We start from the raw sequence: 21,132 nt of genomic DNA, 5'->3' as shown, positions 1-21,132 counted from the left end.
TTATAATGTGCCTGCGAAAATTAACCAAGGTACATAAAGACATGGGCTAACAGAAACAAAAAGAGGGAGTGAAATCCCCTGGCTGGATTAGGTGGATCCTTGCTAAAGAGAGAGAGACAGACAGAGAGACAGACAGAGAGACAGACAGACAGACAGACAGACAGACAGACAGACATCACATGGCCTGCTTTGAACTCTCTGGAGAAATTAAACCAGCAGGAATCTACATCTCCCTAGCAACATTAGAAATGTTACTACCGGGCTCTTAAGTCAGATCCCAGACAGAGAAAATAATGCTATGCCCATCATCAATGCTACATTTAGCCAACTTGATTGTTGATTGATTGGTTGATTGTTGGAAGACATGGAATTGCTTAATTGCATCAAGGGAATACAGCTCCACAGGGTGAATGTACTGTATGAATTCAGGGGTGGGCAATTCCAGTCCTCGAGGGCCTGATTTGTGCCACAGCTTTGCCCCAGCCCCAGCTAACACACCTGACTCCAATAATCACTTAATCGTGATCTTCAGCTTAGAATGCAATTTGATTAATCAGCTGTGTTTGCTTGGGAAGGAGAAAACGTGTGACACCAATCAGGCTCCCGAGGACTGGAGTTGCCCACCCCTGTGACAACTGTAATGGATCTTTGCTACACCTCATTTGGAGTCCAGCAGCAGCACAGCTCACAGATGAAGGCCATGTCAAGTGAAAAGCCATAGCAATGCTTTGCGTGTAATGACTACCGCAAGTCATGGTTAGTTGTTGCTATATTATAGAACAGCATAGTCTATTGCCTCTGGCAATGTTTCTGTGATGTCACAATCCACGCATCATTTCCTGTCCTGTCTTTTTCCTCTACTTCTCATTATCTGACACATACAATTGTGTCAGAGGAGGCTGGTGTGGGAGGTGATATAGGAGGACATTGTAATGACTGGAATGGAATGAATGGAACGTTATCATACACATCAAACACATGGAAACCATGTTTGACTCCGTTCCATGGATTCCATTCCAGCCATTACAATGAGCATGTCCTCCTCTAGCTCCTCCCACCAGCCTCCTCTGGTGTCAAAGGCGTTCTACTTCACCTACTCACAGGAAATGGTCTGGCAAACCTAGACATATTTAGAGGTACATCTGTGTCTTGCTAAACAAACACTACAAACTCCACTACCCACCAGTTGCTATGATCTGATAGAAGAGACAATGTTTGAAAAGTACTGTAGGTATTTGAGGAAAAATCTGTCTCTTTCCCAGGTGTTCATATCCGTCACTGATAGGGGACGTTCAGACTCTCTGGAATGTTCTGCTAGGCTCGTAAATAAAGCAAACATGCCCTTGTATGACAAGGATTTAAAGCGCAGATCCATTGTAAGACAGTCACAGTATGACCTGTTTCCATAATTACCCAAATGTTTATGCAACTCTCACTGCAGAACTGGGGCAGACATAGTCAGAATACATTCAATGGAATTCAAAAATGCAGCTGCTATTCACTGTCATATAAAAGGTATGCTATCTTACCATATTGCGATGATACGGCTGCGAAGAGAGAAGAAGAAAAAACAGTCAGTCAGGGTTTTGATCAAATCCTTCAACACCTACTCCATCCACTCAAAACAGTCAGTCAGGGCTTTGATCAGATCCTTCAACGCCTACTCCATCCACTCAAAACAGTCAGTCAGGGCTTTGATCAAATCCTTCAACGCCTACTTCATCCACTCAAAACAGTCAGTCAGGGCTTTGATCAAATCCTTCAACACCTACTTCATCCACTCAAAACAGTCATGGCAATGTCTGCCTTTTGAATGCTTTATAAAAAGCATACTCTAGTCAGTCTCATGGTACTCTAGTCAGTCTCATGGTACTGTAGTCGGTCTCATGGTACTCTAGTCGGTCTCATGGTACTCTAGTCAGTCTCATGGTACTCTAGTCAGTCATGGTACTCTTGTCGGTCTCATGGTACTCTAGTCAGTCATGGTACTCTAGTCAGTCTCATGGTACTCTAGTCAGTCTCATGGTACTGTAGTCGGTCTCATGGTACTCTAGTCGGTCTCATGGTACTCTAGTCAGTCTCATGGTACTCTAGTCAGTCATGGTACTCTAGTCAGTCTCATGGTACTCTAGTCAGTCATGGTACTCTAGTCAGTCTCATGGTACTCTAGTCGGTCTCATGGTACTCTAGTCGGTCTCATGGTACTCTAGTCAGTCTCATGGTACTCTAGTCAGTCATGGTACTCTAGTCGGTCTCATGGTACTCTAGTCGGTCTCATGGTACTCTAGTCAGTCATGGTACTCTAGTCAGTCTCATGGTACTCTAGTCGGTCTCATGGTACTCTAGTCAGTCTCATGGTACTCTAGTCAGTCATGGTACTCTAGTCAGTCTCATGGTACTCTAGTCGGTCTCATGGTACTCTAGTCAGTCATGGTACTCTAGTCAGTCTCATGGTACTCTAGTCAGTCTCATGGTACTCTAGTCAGTCTCATGGTACTCTAGTCAGTCTCATGGTACTCTAGTCAGTCATGGTACTCTAGTCAGTCTCATGGTACTCTAGTCAGTCATGGTACTCTAGTCAGTCTCATGGTACTCTAGTCGGTCTCATGGTACTCTAGTCAGTCTCATGGTACTCTAGTCAGTCTCATGGTACTCTAGTCAGTCATGGTACTCTAGTCAGTCTCATGGTACTCTAGTCAGTCATGGTACTCTAGTCAGTCTCATGGTACTCTAGTCAGTCTCATGGTACTCTAGTCAGTCATGGTACTCTAGTCGGTCTCATGGTACTCTAGTCAGTCTCATGGTACTCTAGTCAGTCATGGTACTCTAGTCAGTCTCATGGTACTCTAGTCAGTCATGGTACTCTAGTCAGTCTCATGGTACTCTAGTCAGTCTCATGGTACTCTAGTCAGTCTCATGGTACTCTAGTCAGTCTCATGGTACTCTAGTCAGTCTCATGTAGGCAATAAACCATGGATATAAATATAGTTTAAGATGATCTTAGTATGCGTTCATCCTGTTTGTGCACCCAGTAACAGAAAAGCCACACTGCTCTTTCACTGTTAGCAAATGTCCTCACAGATAGCAGACAAGTTGTTGTGCCGGGATCACAAAGTGACAGCAGGTCAACAGTGTACTGAAACATGAACGGACAGCCACAGCATGTGAAGCTGGGTTGTTTCAACTGAGTACACATACCAGTTCAGCTGTCCTCCTTTACCCATGCCTCAGAGTGGCCCAGTGGTCTAAGGCACTGCATCTCAGTGCTAGAGGTGTCACTACAGACCCTGGTTCGATTCCAGGCTGTATCACAACTGGCTGTGATTGGGAGTCCCATAGGGCGGCGCACAATTGGCCCAGTGTCGTCCAGGTTAGGGTTTGGCTGGGGTAGGCCATCATTGGAAATAAGAATTTGTTCATAACTGACTTGACAGGTTAAATAAAGGTAATAAAAAATGTGAAAAGCATTCATTCATTCAGGTCATGTGTGATGTGAAACATATGGTAGACACCCACAGGTATAGAGAGCAATAGTAATGGAGTCTTTTTGTAGGCATTAACGCCATTGGCCAAAGCCTTTGGTGGGGGGGGGGGGGGTTGGATAAACGCAGAAAACAAGGTCTGTGGTAAACACAGGCTTAAGAGATCTTATACGTTTTGTTCTATGAGGATATCTTCATCAGCTAACGTCACTTTCTGGTTCACCAACTACTTCTCTGATAGAGTTCAGTGTGTCAAATCGGAGGGCCTGTTGTCCGGACCTCTGGCAGTCTCTATGGGGGAGCCACAGCGTTAAATTCTCGGGCCGACTCTCTTCTCTGTATACATCAATGATGTCGCTCCTGATGCTGGTGATTCTCTGATCCACCTCTACGCAGACGACACCATTCTGTATACTTCTGGTCCTTCTTTGCACACTGTGTTAACTAACCTCCAGACGAGCTTCAATGCCATACAACTCTCCTTCCGTGGCCTACAACTGCTCTTAAATGTAAGTAAAACTAAATGCATGCTCTCCAACCGATCGCTACCCGCACCTGCCCGCCCATCCAGCATCACTACTCTGGACGGTTCTGACTTAGAATATGTGGACAACTACAAATACCTAGGTGTCTGGTTAGACTGTAAACTCTCCTTCCAGACTCACATTAAGCATCTCCAATCCAAAATTAAATCTAGAATCGGCTTCCTACTTCGCAACAAAGCATCCTTCACTCATGCTGTCAAACATACCCTTGTAGAACTGACTATCCTACCGATCCTCGACTTTGGCGATGTCATTTACAAAATAGCCTCCAACACTCTACTCAACAAATTGGATGCAGTCTATCACAGTGCCATCCGTTTTGTCACCAAAGACCCATATACTACCCACCACTACGACCTGTACGCTCTCGTTGGCTGGCCCTCGCTTCATACTCGTCGCCAAACCCACTGGCTACAGGTCATCTACAAGTCTTTGCTAGGTAAAGCCCCACCTTATCTCAGCTCACTGGTCACCACAGCAGCACCCACCCAAAGCACATGCTCCAGCAGGTATATTTCACTGGTGACCCACAAAGCCAATCCCTCCTTTGGCCGCCTTTCTTTCCAGTTCTCTGCTGCCAATGACTGGAACGAACTACAAAAATCACTGAAGCTGGATACTCATATCTCCCTCACTAACTGTAAGTACCAGCTGTCAGAGCAGCTCACAGATCACTGCACCTGTACATAGCCCATCTGTAAATAGCCCATCCAACTACCTCATCCCCATACTGTATTTATTTATTTATTTTGCTCTTTTGCACCCCAGTATCTCTACTTGCACATTCATCTCCTGCACATCTATCACTCCAGTGTTTAATTGCTATATTGTAATTACCACCATGGCCTATTTATTGCTTTACCTCCCTTTTCTTACCTCATTTGCATACACTGTATATTGACTTTTTCTACTGTATTATTGACTGTATGTTTGTTTATTCCATGTGTAACTCTGTGTTGTTGTATGTGTCGAACTGCTTTGCTTTATCTTGGCCAGGTCGCAGTTGTAAATGAGAACTTGTTCTCAACTAGCCTACCTGGTTAAATAAAGGTGAAATAAATCAAATCAAAAAACTTTCTGTGCATTTTGAAGCATTTATGTAATCAAAAGACGCACCTAAAGCACATAAAGGCTTCATAATTCATGAAGGTCATGTTAACTGACTGCTATTATCTCATAGAACAAAACGTATAAGATCACATAAGCCTGTGTTAAATGGCAAAAATAAGGTCAGAGGTTATCACAAAACCCCATTCTTTCCCCGTTCATTTTCCCCATAGGAATGGCTGAACAAACTATGGTAACTCATTTCCCCATTCATTTTCCCCATAGGAATGGCTGAGCGAACTAGAGGTAACTAATTTCCGTTTTTTAGGACTACAAGCTGGCAAGCTCTTTGATACCGTAGACAGTTTGAGTACAAACATATGTATGGATCTACCTCTACATGAGATGCAAATATCCATAAAAGCTGCTTCCTTCCTGGTCTAAAGTACTTTTGTCAAAACCATAAAGGAAAATGGTGCTAGTACAAAAAATATTTGGTGGTTAGAATCAGTAATAGGAGTGACGGTATAGATTCTATTCAAATGGTTTCTTTGGACAACTCAGTAAATGGCAGTTAACAAGAAGGAACCATGTCATTATGTAGCCTAGCTAGTTTGTTAGATGTTTGACCCTGAAATTAATGCCTGTGCCAGCTAGCTAGCGACAGAGAAAGGATGCAGCGTATTACGACGCTGTTCGAGCCAGTGAGCAGCAGAGCAGTGTGTTAGTCTAGCTGTAAAAGGACTGTAATTGCCGATCCTTTCTGTTGACTGGAAAGCAGGCCAATTGCCATGGCGACAGGATTAATACTTTGATCAGCAAAAGCTCAACTTATTCCTGTCTGAAGCAAAGTAGTAAATGATCATGTACATGTACAGCTTGATTGAAGGCATTACTTTTGATATGTCTGATATGTATTAATATCAAAGCCCACATGGACAGTTGACACCACACCTCGCTCTGAATGATAATGGCACTCACAGCGTTATCTAGATTAAGACCCAGTATTCATCAGTTGGTACTGGGCTCTCTTTGTTTATTTAAATAGAAGTAACCAGAGGAAGCCATGTGGACATACAAATGCAATTGGTGAATCTAGGAAGCTTTGTTTTCCTCCTATTAACTGAAGAGTATTGTCTATATTAACTGCTCTATGTCTCTTTATATTAGGTACATCATCTAGAGAGAGCATCAAATACTGTCCATGAACAATTCAAAGATTTCTTAATTTGGCTTTAATTTGTTCATGAAAGATGATTTAATGAACTCGCTGGTGGTCCAATATGGCGCGTCAGCTTGCCTGCCTGTCATCCTTCTGTGTCGCCGTCTGTCTGGCTGCGTCTGTTCGTCTGATTTGTCTCTCAATGTTTTCATTCCTGTAGAATACCTTCCTGTTATGCTATTAACGTACTGCTGGGAAAAACCTCATTCTGTTACCAGGAAACCTTGATGTAAGGGCCTGAAATGTTTATTTATATCTGGCTGGCCTTAGGACAGGCATGCCTAAATACTAACTAAATCTGGATCTTAAAGGCATGCAGATTAGATTAATGTGTGCAGCACAGCCATGCATAATTCTGCCTGGAAAATGCAGATGCACAAAGATAATAATTTCCTAGTCACTTTAATAATGGAACACTTGTCACTTTAATAATGTTAACATACTGTTTTACCCACTTCATATGTGCAGTACCAGTCAAAAGTTTGGACACCTACTCATTCAAGGGTTTTGTCTTTATTTTCACTAGTTTCTACATTGTAGAATAATAGTGAAGACATCAAAACTATGAAATACCGAATATGGAATCATGAAGTAACCAAAAAAGTGTTAAACAAATCAAAATATATTTTATATTTGAGAATCTTCAAAGTAGCCACCCTTTGCCTTGATGACAGCTTTGCACACTCTTGGCATTCTCTCAACCAGCTTCATGAGGTAGTCACCTGGAATGCATTTCAATTAACAGGTGTGCTTTGTTAAAAGTTAATTTGTGGAATTTATTTCCTTCTTAATGTGTTTGAGCTAATCAGTTGTGTTGTGACAAGGTATGGGTGGTATACAGAAGATAGCCCTATTTGGTAAAAGACATGAAGGTCAGTCGATCTAGAAAATGTCAAGAACTTTGAACGTTTCTTCAAGTGCAGTTGGAAAAACAATAATACGCTATGATGAAACTGGCTCTCATGAGGACCCCCACAGGAAAGGAAGACCCAGAGTTACCTCTGCTGCAGATGACAAGTTCATTAGAGCTACCAGCCTCAGAAATTAACTGCACCTCAGATTGCAGTCCAAATAAATGCTTCACAGAGTTCAAGTAACAGACACATCTCAACATCAACTGTTCAGAGGAGACTGCGTGAATCAGGCCTTCATGATCGAATTGCTGCAAAGAAACCACTACTAAAGGACACCAATGAGAAGAAGAGACTTGCTTTGGCTAAGAAACACGGGCAATGGACATTAGATCGGTGTAAATATGTCCTTTGGTCTGATTCCAAATTTGAGATTTTTGGTTCCAACCGTCGTGTCTTTGTGAGACGCAGAGTAGGTGAACGGATGATCTCAGCATGTGTGGTTCCCACCGTGAAGCACGGAGTAAGGGCTATTTGACCAAGAAGGAGTGATGGAGAGCTGCATTAGATGACCTGGTCTCCACAATCACCTGAGCTCAAGCCAATTGAGATGGTTTTGGATGAGTTGGACCAAAGAATGAAGGAAAGGCAGCCAACAAGTGCTCAGCAAATGTGGGATCTCCTTCAAGACTGTTGGAAAATAATTAATCATGAAGCTGGTTGAGAGAATGCCAAGAGTGTGTAAAGCTGTCATCAAGGCAAATGGTGCTACTTTGAAGAATCAAAAAAATATTTTGATTTGTTTAACATTTTTTTGGTTACTACATGATTTCAAATGTGTTATTTCATAGTTCATGTCTTCACTATTATTCTACAATGTAGAAAATAGTACAAATGTAAAAAAAATGTTTAATGAGTGGGTATGTCCAAACATTATATATATATATATATATACAGTTGAAGTCGGAAGTTTACATACACTTAGGTTGGAGTCATTAAAACTAGTTTTTCAACCACTCCACAAATTTTCTTGTTAACAAACTATAGTTTTGGCAAGTCGGTTAGGACATCTACTTTGTGCATGACACAAGTAATTTTTCCAACAATTGTTTACAGACAGATTATTTCACTTATTATTCACTGTATCACAATTCCAGTGGGTCAGAAGTTTACATACACCAAGTTGACTGTGCCTTTAAACACCAGAAAATAATGTTATGCCTTTAGAAGTGTCTGATAGGCTAATTGACATAATTTGAGTCAATTGGAGGTATACCTGTGGATGTATTTCAAGGTCTACCTTCATACTCAGTGCCTCTTCGCTTGACATCATGGGAAAATCATAAGAAATCAGCCAAGACCTCACAAAAAAACTGTAGACCTCCACAAGTCTGGTTCATCCTTGGGAGCAATTTCCAAACGCCTGAAGGTACCACTTTCATCTGTACAAACAATAGTACGCAAGTATAAATACCATGAGACCACGCAGCCGTCATACTGCTCAGGAAGGAGACGCATTCTGTCTCCTAGAGATGAATGTACTTTGGTGCGAAAAGTGCAAATCAATCTCAGAACAACAGCAAAGGACCTTGTGAAGATGCTGGAGGAAACAGGTACAAAAGTATCTATAGCCACAGTAAAATGAGTCCTACATCAACATAACCTGAAAGGCTGATCAGCAAGGAAGAAGCCACTGCTCCAAAACCACCATAAAAAAGCCAGACTACGGTTTGCAACTGCACATGGGGACAAAGATCGTACTTGTTGGAGAAATGTCTTCTGGTTTGATGAAACAAAAATAGAACTGTTTGGCCATAATGACCATTGTTATGTTTGGAGGAAAAAGGGGGATGCTTGCAAGCCGAAGAACACCATCTCAACCGTGAAGCACAGGGGTGGCAGCATCATGTTGTGGGGGTGCTTTGCTGCAGGAGGGACTGGTGCACTTCACAAAATAGATGGCATCGTGAGGAAGGAAAATGATGTGGATAAATTGAAGCAACATCTCAAGACATCAGTCAGGAAGTTAAAGCTTGGTCGCAAATGGGTCTTCGAAATGGACAATGACACCAAGCATACTTCCAAAGTTGTGGCAAAATGGCTTAAGGACAACAAAGTCAAGGTATTAGAGTGGCCATCACAAAGCCCTGACCTCAATCCTATAGAAAACTTGTGGGCAGAACTGAAAAAGCATGTGCGAGCAAGGAGGACTACAAACCTGACTCAGTTACACCAGCTCTGTCAGGAGGAATGGGCCAAAATTCACCCAACTTGTTGTAGGAAGCTTGTGGAAGGCTACCCAAAACGTTTGACCCAAGTTAAACAATTTAAAGGCAATGCTACCAAATACTAATTGAGTGTATGTAAACTTCTGACCCACTGGGAATGTGATGAAAGAAATAAAGGTTGAAATACATCATTCTCTCTTCTATTATTCTGACATTTCACATTCTTAAAATAAAGTGGTGACCCTAACTGACCAAAGACAGGGGATTGTTACTAGGATTAAATGTCAGGAATTGTGAAAAACTGAGTTTAAATGTATTTGGCTAAGGTGTATGTAAACTTCCGACTTCAACTGATATATATATATATATATTTATACTCCGGTCTCTGACATTGGTCGTCTTAATATTTATATATTTCTTAATGACATTCTTTTACTTTTTAGATTAGTGTGTATTGTTGTGTATTGTTAGATATTACTGCACTGATGGAGCTAGAAACACAATCATTTCGCTAAATATGTGTATGCGACCAATACAATTTGATTTGATTTGATTAGGACTGACTACCTTTTCAAACTCAACAAACATTGTTGATGAGCGAACAGACTGCATAACATTAACTTTTAAATGATTGGGTTAATTGTGTGAATATTAATTAAACATTGTACATATTCTCCTATTTCATCTCAATTCAATTGTATCATAACGGAAGAGAACCATAGTGTATGTATACAGAAGAAGCAACATGTATGTTGTAATTTCAAAGACAGATTTAAGAGCAATTGTAATCACAAATCATCTGAACTGCAATCACAAATCATCTGAAACACGAGGTATGTTTCCTCTTGGAAAGGATCACATGAAAACCAAACCGATGAAAGACTGTGGGCGTAAAAGCGTTACCTTGGCGAAAGGCTGTAGAGGTCAAAGGTGAAGTTCCAGTAGCTGGCCAGAGGTGGGGACAAGGGTTTGACGGACATAGTTGGAGTGGTGTGGGCACAGATAGCACAACATGACAGGAAGCAGAAATGAAAGGACAAGTAAATGGAAGGGAAATGTCAGTGTGGGACAGGGAAGTAAAATGATTTGAGAGCAGTGAGATAGAGTGTGCAGGTGGTTGAGGGAGAAAGGAAAACCAACAGACCCCATACCTTGGCGGTTTAACATCAAGTGCGCCAGACCTTGAGGGAGAGAACAGAAAAAAGAATAGGAACAACAGGAAGGTCATAAAAAGGATCGGGAAGAAACAAAAGCATTGTCACAACCGTTGGACTGCAGTTTGTGACAGACATCCTGGGATATGTACGGATGTCAGAGTTCAAATCAAAACTAAAACGGAGGAGGAAATTAAACTAAAAACAGACAAATGCCTCAGTCCCTTCAAGAGGATGAAGGTAGTGAGGACTGATACAAAGAGTGGGAAGAGCGGGGTAAGAAAAAAAGCTTCTAAATTGGTGCAACCCTCTAGGGTAGTTGCTCACACAGAAGCTTTTTTTCTAATGGAACACACAGGCTTACTCTTGAGCAGACAGCTTTCTCACATTAGAATAAGGTTTTTGTCACTTTTACAATAAACATTTTGTTCATATGAAGTTCTCCAATGTTCTCCACTGTAAATCGAAGCGAGCACTGCAAATATATACCTCGAACAATGCATGCGACAGGGACACAAACCAGTCCCTTCAATAGGATGAAGGCAGTGAGGACTGTCTCCTTAACTAGATTCAGCATTACAACATAAGCAGGGCCAGGGAGGGCCATAACAATCAATAACCCAGGGTGTGGGAGGCATAATGTGACAGCTTTAATGTAATCATAGTGCTGCAATTGTTGGCCGAGGGAAGAACACATCATATGCAAAACACATTCATAAAATACAATGTAACTCAACAAACTAGATCTCAGTGAACTGGAACACTCCGATTCTGTGGACATCACAGAATCAATTATATTGTGTAAACAAATGGATCAAAGGCCTTGTGGCTTGCCACTTGAATGTGGGCATTTAGTAATTAAAATGAACCGGAATTGTGTTAGACAAGGAATGTGGCTGATTGAACAAGTCTTTAAATGACCAAAGATAAGCATTTGTATCACACAATTACACCATAAGCATCCACACGCAAGAAATGAAGGGAATTGTTCAAACAGCCTGAACAAAGACCAGGTAGAATTTTTAAAGCGATTTCTTGCAGTCTTTTTTTCACAGTTATATTTTTCAGTGCTTTCACCTTCAGGGTGCTGGAAGTTTCCTTATAAAGAATCTGTATAATGTAGGACATTTTAACACTTTTAGAGATCAAAATGGTAACCATCTCATATATGCTGCATCATCAGTGATGTTCCTCTCCCTGGCATTTTAGCAGTTTTTTTGCGATATAACCTTTTTTCCAACTCAACAAAGCTCATACATTGTCATTTCACGTACAGATTCATCAAAAACAAATAGCATTCCTAACACATTTAGATAAACAGCTATGCCTCAATCGACAACAAAGAAACCGTGAACACAATTGGATTAAACAAAACACAACCTTGTGTATGTGAAGGACTTTTCCACCTAGTAACAGACAGACGGTAATCACTCCATCAGCACATACATTGTATTTACTGTGTCGACAGAGACAACAACATTTTTTCAAAAGGGCATTGAGTCTTCCATCACAAATGTGATTCACGGAGCTAGCTGGTTCTCTTTGTGAGAGCTGTGTTGGAGGAAATTGGCAAATTTAACTGGGGAATGAGATGTTATCGATCATCAAATCAGAACACAAGAGATCTTTAGACTATGTCCATGTACCAGTTATTAATGAATAAGGTGTATACACATGTACCGGTATGTTATACACCTCCCGATTCATTGACCTTTCAGAGGGCAGGAGGAAATGAGGTCGACAAAAGGCCTTAGGCTGGAGGTCAGAGATAATATAGGAGAGCTGAGCAGAGCTAGACAGCATCAAAGACACAGAGGTTTGTCACAGCTGAAATATTCTGTTTTTGACTAAGATAAACATCACCAGCTTTATTTTTCCTTTTGAAGTGTCAAACCTGACCGTGGTGGATGCATCTTGTGCATGCCCAATCTGTGTTGGCATAGCAACAGGCTCTCGTGTTTCCCCCCAGTATGACGTTGACCACGATCCCCCTTTCCCCACTCCCCTCCTCCATGCTCCCTTTCCCCACTCCCCTCCTCCATGCTCCCTTTCCCCACTCCCCTCCTCCATGCTCCCTTTCCCACTCCACTCCTCCATGCTCCAATTTCCCCACTCCCGTCCTCCATGCTCCCTTTCCCCACTCCCCTCCTCCATGCTCCTTTTCCCACTCCACTCCTCCATGCTCCAATTTCCCCACTCCCCTCCTCCATGCTCCCTTTCCCCACTCCCCTCCTCCATGCTCCCTTTCCCACTCCCCTCCTCCATGCTCCCTTTCCCCACTCCCCTCCTCCATGCTCCCTTTCCCACTCCCCTCCTCCATGCTCCCTTTCCCCACTCCCCTCCTCCATGCTCCCTTTCCCACTCCACTCCTCCATGCTCCCTTTCCCCACTCCCCTCCTCCATGCTCCCTTTCCCACTCCACTCCTCCATACTCCCTTTCCCCACTCCCCTCCTCCCTGCTCTCTTTCCCACTCCACTCCTCCATGCTCCAATTTCCCCACTCCCCTCCTCCATGCTCCCTTTCCCCACTCCCTTCCTCCATGCTCCCTTTCCCCACTCCCCTTCTCCATGCTCCCTTTCCCCAATTCCCTCCCCTATGCTCCCTTTCCCCACTCCCCACCTCCACGCTCCCCACTCCCCTCCCGCATGCTCCCCACTCCCCTCCTCCATGCTCCCCCCCTCCACCCTCCCCACTCCCCTCCTCCATCCTCCCCACTCCCCTCCTCCATGCTCCCCACTCCCCTCCTCCACCCTCCCCACTCCCCTCCTCCATTCTCCCTTTCCCCACTACCCTCCTGCATGCTCCCCACACCCTTCCTCCACACTCCCCTCCTCCACGCTCCCCACCTCCACGCTCCCCTCCACCATGCTCCCCACTCCCTTCCACCACGCTCCCCACTCCCCTCTTCCACACTCCCCACTCCCCTCCTCCACGCTCTCTACTCCCCTCCTCCATGCTCCCCACTCCCCTCCTCCATGCTCCCCACTCCCCTCCCCCATGCTCCCCACTCCCTTCCTTCACGCTCCCCACTCCCCTCCCCCCATGCTCCCCACTCCCCTCCACCATGCTCCCCACTCCCCTCCTCCACGCTCCCCACCTCCACGCTCCCCACTCCCCTTCCTCCATGTGCCCCACTCCCCTTCCTCCATGCGGCCCACTCGCCTTCCTCCACGCTCCCCACTCCATGCTCCCCACTCCCCTTCCTCCACACTCCCCACTCCATGCTCTCCACTCCCCTTCCTCCATGCTCCCCACTCCCCTTCCTCCACGCTCCCCACTCCATGCTCCCCACTTCCTTCCTCCATGCTCCCCACTCCCCTTCCTCCATGCTCCCCACTCCATGCTCCTCACTTCCCTTCCTCCATGCTCCCCACTCCATGCTCCCCACTCCCCTTCCTCCACGCTCCCAACTCCATGCTCTCCACTCCCTTCCTCCATGCTCCCCACTTCCTTCCTCCACGCTCCCCACTCCCCTTCCTCCACGCTCCCCACTCCCCTTCCTCCATGCTCCCCACTCCATGCTCCCCACTCCCTTCTTCCATGTTTCTATTGTCAAGGTCAATTATTCCACCTTCACACTGTCTTTTTTACATTGTTGTAATTAGATGTCTATGAATACATTTACAATAAATCTTTGAAACAATAAAATTACTGCTAAATGCTAAATCTAGTTAACCGCTGTCTCTGCTATGCTCCATAAAACAATCAAAATGAGTGCAAACAAGCTATAAAGGTAATTAAGACTGATTTTTTTTTTTTTGAACAAAGGTGTTCTATGCAATAAGTAGATTTTCTTGTGGGTTTAAAAAAATATTGCAATAACATTTCTCTCTCATAATTCTTTCTCCATTACTACTACAGATATATATTTGACATTCAGGTCTGTTTGCAGGTGGGTAGAGAACCTTTGAACAGATTAAAACTTATCTGTGAAACGTGTTGCTGTTGTTTGTTCATTCATTTCTAACCAGTTCTAACGATTCAGTTCATCCATGATTCCAAGAAAAATATGAGTGAACCCATTTCTTTTAAAGGGAAATACGTGTGCCACTGTGTATTTAACGTTGCACTATGCAGAAAATCGCTCCGCCATTTCCTGGTTGCTAAAACTAATAGTTCACTTAGTTTCAGTTTATGTGACAAAATAAGATAGTATAGTGTAGAGAATCATTGTACCACCTAAAGCACTGTGAAATATATGTTCCATAAGCAAAAATATTGTTGTTTCAGCTGGTGTAGAAAATCGAAAGTAAAAGATGCAAAAAACAAAACTTAAGAACAGGAAGCATAGAACATTAGCACATAGAACATATCTACCGCTTCTTAGACTTGCTTTCAAGTAGAATGATAGATCTATAACTCACATTTCTATGTGAATTTGGTCAGGTCACCAAAGAAGTGACATATTGCCACTTTTAAATAATGCTAGTTAACCTCCAACCTAGCAGTCTGATCCAATAACATCCAAGCCCTAAAAATGGGGGGGACTATGTACAAAAAGTGCTGTAATTTCAAAAAAGTTCACCCAGTATGAATGAAAATACACTGAAATTAAAGCTGACAATCTGCACTTTAATAACCTTATAGTTACTGTATCAAATCCAAAGCGCACGAGTGGACTATGAGATGGCCATCTGTGAAATGACCACTAAGATTTTACATTTAATGTGTGAGAATATTCTGAAGAAAAAGGCAAAGCGTAAAGGGTTAGGATTTGTGCTTTTGCTGAGTTTGTTTCTCCATGAAGTTGCAGTGTTTAGAAGGAGAGTATTCTTGAGGGGATTAAACCAAGGACAGTGGTGCTTAGAGCTCCCTGGCCACTAGCAGCAGTAGTAGCAGCTGTGTCCTGTCCTGTCCTCTCGTTTGAAGATGTGTGCTGAGGTTCTCACAGGGTCAGAGTCATTCACACCATCACTCTATCAACTATTAAAATTACCGTATGACATTGTAACATCTCTTAAAAGAAAAGGAACAACAAAAAATAATAATAAAATAAACAACCAACCCACTGGGCACAGAATCACAGATGTCAATTCAATGTCTGTTCCACGATGGTTCAGCGTAATTTCATTGAACTTACGAGGAAAAACTATTGATTCAACCAGTGGGAACCAGGTAATTGAAATAAAGTCATTCTGCAAAATTGTTTCATTTTGTAGATGGTGGTTTGCATAATGCACACACCAACACTACACACAGAGGAAGCAGTGGTTACTGTCTGTTGGTGTTCTACATTCACGTGTGGATTCTCTTATCTCTCTCTCACAGACCCAGTTTTGCTCACAGCACATCAGAGGATGCTGCACTCCACGTCTCCTGTCCTGAAAAGCATGCCCCACCTTGCCCCCCCCCCCCATTCAGGTAGCCCAGGCTCCGTGACAGACTGCAGGCAGATATGGGGGATTCCACAGGCTGACTCCTGGAGACACTCTGGAGTTCCAACCACTTATAATCCAGAGGTTCTCATCACTAACCCACAGTACGAAAGCCCTCGGTGCAGACAAAATAAAAGCATTGAGGTTACTATTTTTAAATGGGGTGTTGTTCGCCGTTTTGTATAGGCAGCCATCTAGGCCCATTGATATGGGACTACAAAGACTTACTGCTGGATGTCACATTGCATTGCCCCGGATAATGCAAAAAGAGGAGATCTAGCTCAACACATCCTTTTTCAAGTGTCATCTTTGTTTTCATGCCTTGTTCACCGGGATGCGACGCAGACTCCATGTCAAAGCTTTAATCATTCTTTCTCTTTGCAGCATGTCATTTAATTTAACAACGCTCGCCTTTTGCTGTGAGCCTGGTCATAGCACCTTGCTCATTACAAGGGGAATTAAGAGTGACTAGAGGCTGGGGTTGAAAGAGGACCCTTCTGTACTGAAGCTTTCTACTCATCATCATCATCATCATCATCCCATGTGGGGCCTGGATATAGCCCTTCACATTACAACCAGCCCCTGCTTACTAATCAACTCTACCAGTCCACTGTTAGACACTGACAGTGCAGTGTTCCATAAGAATACACACAGAATAGTAGGTAAGAATTAGTCAGGGAAACCATTTGGAATAGAATGATAACGTGTATTCAAGCACATCAACATTCATAGCTACTGTACAGTACGCACAGTGCTGACTGTCAACACTCATTGCGAACTATGTGGATATCGTTGAATTCTGTAAAAATGTAACTGAAAATACCATTCATTCCTTCTGTGCAGTCATTTACAATATACAAATGTACAGAGCAACAGTATTAGATATCAGGTGTGGGTAGCTGGCTGTTCCGGTGAGCAGCAGCAGTGATTTCTAACATGCAGGGGCCCAGCGCACCCAGAGAATGGACCCCTGAGCCTGTTGGATTCTCTGGCACCACTACACCACCAGAGCTCCTCCTAACAGGCCTGGTGGAAGTCTCTCACTGCACGACAACTCAGCTACACTGGGCTTCCCCACCTCCATGTTCAATTCTCATTTACAGTCTGTCTGTTTTGTTGAAGAGCAATTATATTTGTTTTATTGTGATGTGGTTAAACAGACTGCCAATGATCACATTATCAAAGACAAATTGTGTTTTCCTTCTAACAGGGACAAGCAATGCTGGGGGAAATATTTTCATTCTGCAAGCAAAGCATTTCCATTAGTGTGTAATCAGAGTGCCAATCTTTTGACAGTGTGATATACTGCCTTGATGTCAATGGCTTGGTAATCAGCCATCTTAATAGCTGGGTTCTTTTAGATGGTAGCTACAGTTAGCACAAAGCACAGCACTGATCACTGAGATGATGACATCCCTACTGTGTGTGTCTCTCTGTGTGAGTCTGTGCAAGTCTCACAGAGGAAATCACTATGTCAACAAAGCAGCGCAGACCCAATTTCAGACAATTAACTGTTGGGTTAAAGATAGCCGTTTGCTCTTCAATCGTTAATGGACAGCTAAAGCCAAAGTCAGGGCAAGGTTACTGGACATAGATGCCATGAAAAATGGCCCAGGAAAAAGCAGCCTCAAAGTCCATTATGCAGCACATCAGAGATATTCTAGAAAGAAGATGATAGTCAAGTAAGTCAAAGTGTGTTGCAGTGCAAACCACCCAAAATAACACTGTAGTTTGTTCACCTCATAATAGCAGAAAAAACGAACAAAAGAAAAATGGTCTTACCTTCTACTGCTTTCTGGATAACTGTATGGAATCAGAGAAGACAGAGAATCATTAGTATTGGTGACTGAAGCACATTCACAATCTATAAATGAAAAAAGAGCAGCACCAAACAGTTAATGCTAATTCTTCTGGGTTTAATTACAACACATACAGTAGAACTCTGTTTTTAAAACACATACAGTAGACCTCTGTTATTAAAACACATACAGTAGGCCTCTAATTACAACACATACAGTAGGCCTCTAATTACAACACATACAGTAGACCTCTAATTACAACACATACAGTAGGCCTCTGTTATTGCAACACATACAGTAGGCCTCTCTAATTACAACACGTACAGTAGGCCTCTAATTACAACACAAACAGTAGGCCTCTAATTACAACACATACAGCAGGCCTCTGTTATTACAACACATATAGTAGAAATCTGTTATTACAACACATACAGTAGACCTCTGTTATTATAACACATACAGTAGACCTCTCTAATTACAACACATACAGTAGGCCTCTCTAATTACAACACATACAGTAGGCCTCTAATTACAACACAAACAGTAGGCCTCTAATTACAACACATACAGCAGGCCTCTGTTATTACAACACATATAGTAGAAATCTGTTATTACAACACATACAGTAGACCTCTGTTATTATAACACATACAGTAGACCTCTCTAATTACAACACATACAGTAGGCCTCTCTAATTAAAACACCTACAGTGGGCCTCTCTAATTACAACACATACAGTAGGCCACTCTAATTACAACACATACAGTAGGACCTCTCTAATTACAACACATACAGTAGGCCACTCTAATTACAACACATACAGTAGGACCTCTCTAATTACAACACATACAGTAGGCCTCTCTAATTAAAACACCTACAGTGGGCCTCTCTAATTACAACACATACAGTAGGCCACTCTAATTACAACACATACAGTAGGACCTCTCTAATTACAACACATACAGTAGGCCACTCTAATTACAACACATACAGTAGGACCTCTCTAATTACAACACATACAGTAGACCTCTCTAATTACAACACGTACAGTAGACCTCTCTAATTACAACACATACAGCAGGCCTCTCTAATTACAACACATACAGTAGACCTCTCTAATTACAACACATACAGTAGACCTCAAATTACAACACATTCAGTAGACCTCTCTAATTACAACACGTACAGCAGGCCTCTCTAATTACAACACATACAGTAGGCCTCTCTAATTACAACACATACAGTAGGCCAGTCTCTAATTACAACACATACAGTAGACCTCTCTAATTACAACACGTACAGCAGGCCTCTCTAATTACAACACATACAGTAGACCTCTCTAATTACAACACGTACAGTAGGCTTCTCTAATTAAAACACCTACAGTGGGCCTCTCTAATTACAACACATACAGTAGACCTCTCTAATTACAACACATACAGTAGGCCACTCTAATTACAACACATACAGTAAGCTTCTCTAATTACAACACATACAGTAGGCCTCTCTAATTACAACACATACAGTAGGCCTCTCTAATTACAACATGTACAGTAGGCCTCTCTAATTACAACAAGTACAGTAGGCCACTCTAATTACAACACATACAGTAGGCCTCTCTAATTACAACACATACAGTAGACCTATCTAATTACAACACGTACAGTAGGCCACTCTAATTACAACACATACAGTAGGCCTCTAATTACAACACATACAGTAGTCCTCTGTTATTACAACACATACAGTAGGCCTCTCTAATTACAACACGTACAGTAGCCCTCTCTAATTACAACACATACAGAAGGCAACTAATTACAACACATACAGTAGGCCTCTAATTACAACACATACAGCAGGCCTCTGTTATTACAACACATACAGTAGAAATTTGTTATTACAACACATACAGTAGACCTCTGTTATTACAACACATACAGTAGGCCTCTCTAATTACAACTCATACAGTAGGCCTCTCTAATTAAAACACCTACAGTGGGTCTCTCTAATTACAACACATACAGTAGACCTCTCTAATTACAACACCTACAGCGGGCCTCTCTAATTACAACACGTACAGTAGGCCTCTCTAATTACAACACATACAGTAGGCCTCTCTAATTACAACACATACAGTGGGCCTCTCTAATTACAACACATACAGTAGACCTCTCTAAATACAACACATACAGTAGACCTCTCTAATTACAACACATACAGTAGGCCTCTCTAATTACAACACATACAGTAGACCTCCAATTACAACACATACAGTAGACCTCTCTAATTACAACACATACAGTGGGCCTCTCTAATTACAACACATACAGTAGACCTCTCTAATTACAACACATACAGTAGACCTCTGTAATTACAACACATACAGTAGGCCTCTCTAATTACAACACATACAGTAGACCTCTCTAATTACAACACATTCAGTAGACCTCTCTAATTACAACACGTACAGCAGGCCTCTCTAATTACAACACATACAGTAGGCCTCTCTAATTACAACACATACAGTAGGCCTCTCTAATTACAACACATACAGTAGACCTCTCTAATTACAACACGTACAGTAGGCCACTCTAATTAAAACACCTACAGTGGGCCTCTCTAATTACAACACATACAGTAGACCTCTCTAATTACAACACATACAGTAGGCCACTCTAATTACAACACATACAGTAAGCTTCTCTAATTACAACACATACAGTAGGCCTCTCTAATTACAACACATACAGTAGGCCTCTCTAATTACAACACGTACAGTAGGCCTCTCTAATTACAACAAGTACAGTAGGCCACTCTAATTACAACACATACAGTAGGCCTCTCTAATTACAACACGTACAGTAGGCCTCTCTAATTACAACAAGTACAGTAGGCCACTCTAATTACAACACATACAGTAGGCCTCTCTAATTACAACACATACAGTAGACCTCTCTAATTACAACACGTACAGTAGGCCACTCTAATTACAACACATACAGTAGGCCTCTAATTACAACACATACAGTAGGCCTCTGTTATTACAACACATACAGTAGGCCTCTCTAATTACAACACGTACAGTAGCCCTCTCTAATTACAACACATACAGTAGGCAACTAATTACAACACATACAGTAGGCCTCTAATTACAACACATACAGCAGGCCTCTGTTATTACAACACATACAGTAGAAATTTGTTATTACAACACATACAGTAGACCTCTGTTATTACAACACATACAGTAGGCCTCTCTAATTACAACTCATACAGTAGGCCTCTCTAATTAAAACACCTACAGTGGGTCTCTCTAATTACAACACATACAGTAGACCTCTCTAATTACAACACCTACAGCGGGCCTCTCTAATTACAACACATACAGTAGGCCTCTCTAATTACAACACATACAGTAGACCTCTCTA

The 21,132-nt window shown here is 42.4% G+C and overlaps 1 protein-coding gene across 1 annotated transcript in view; it reads right to left on the bottom strand.

Annotated features, from left to right (window-relative positions):
- nrxn2a (neurexin 2a) overlaps positions 1–21,132 on the bottom strand; it is a 399,049-nt gene that overhangs the window by 285,037 nt on the left and 92,880 nt on the right. The window contains exon 3 of the mRNA XM_082958259.1: positions 17,688–17,708. Within this exon, the coding sequence (XP_082814385.1) occupies positions 17,688–17,708 (21 nt within the window). The remainder of the gene's footprint in view (positions 1–17,687; positions 17,709–21,132) is intronic.

The sequence above is a fragment of the Salmo salar genome, chromosome 11 (genome assembly GCF_965601325.2).
Source record: "Salmo salar chromosome 11, fSalSal1, whole genome shotgun sequence".
NCBI classification, from domain to species: Eukaryota; Metazoa; Chordata; class Actinopteri; order Salmoniformes; family Salmonidae; genus Salmo; species Salmo salar.
Note: the sequence above shows the minus strand (reverse complement) of the source record. Positions and strands in the feature narration are given on the sequence as shown.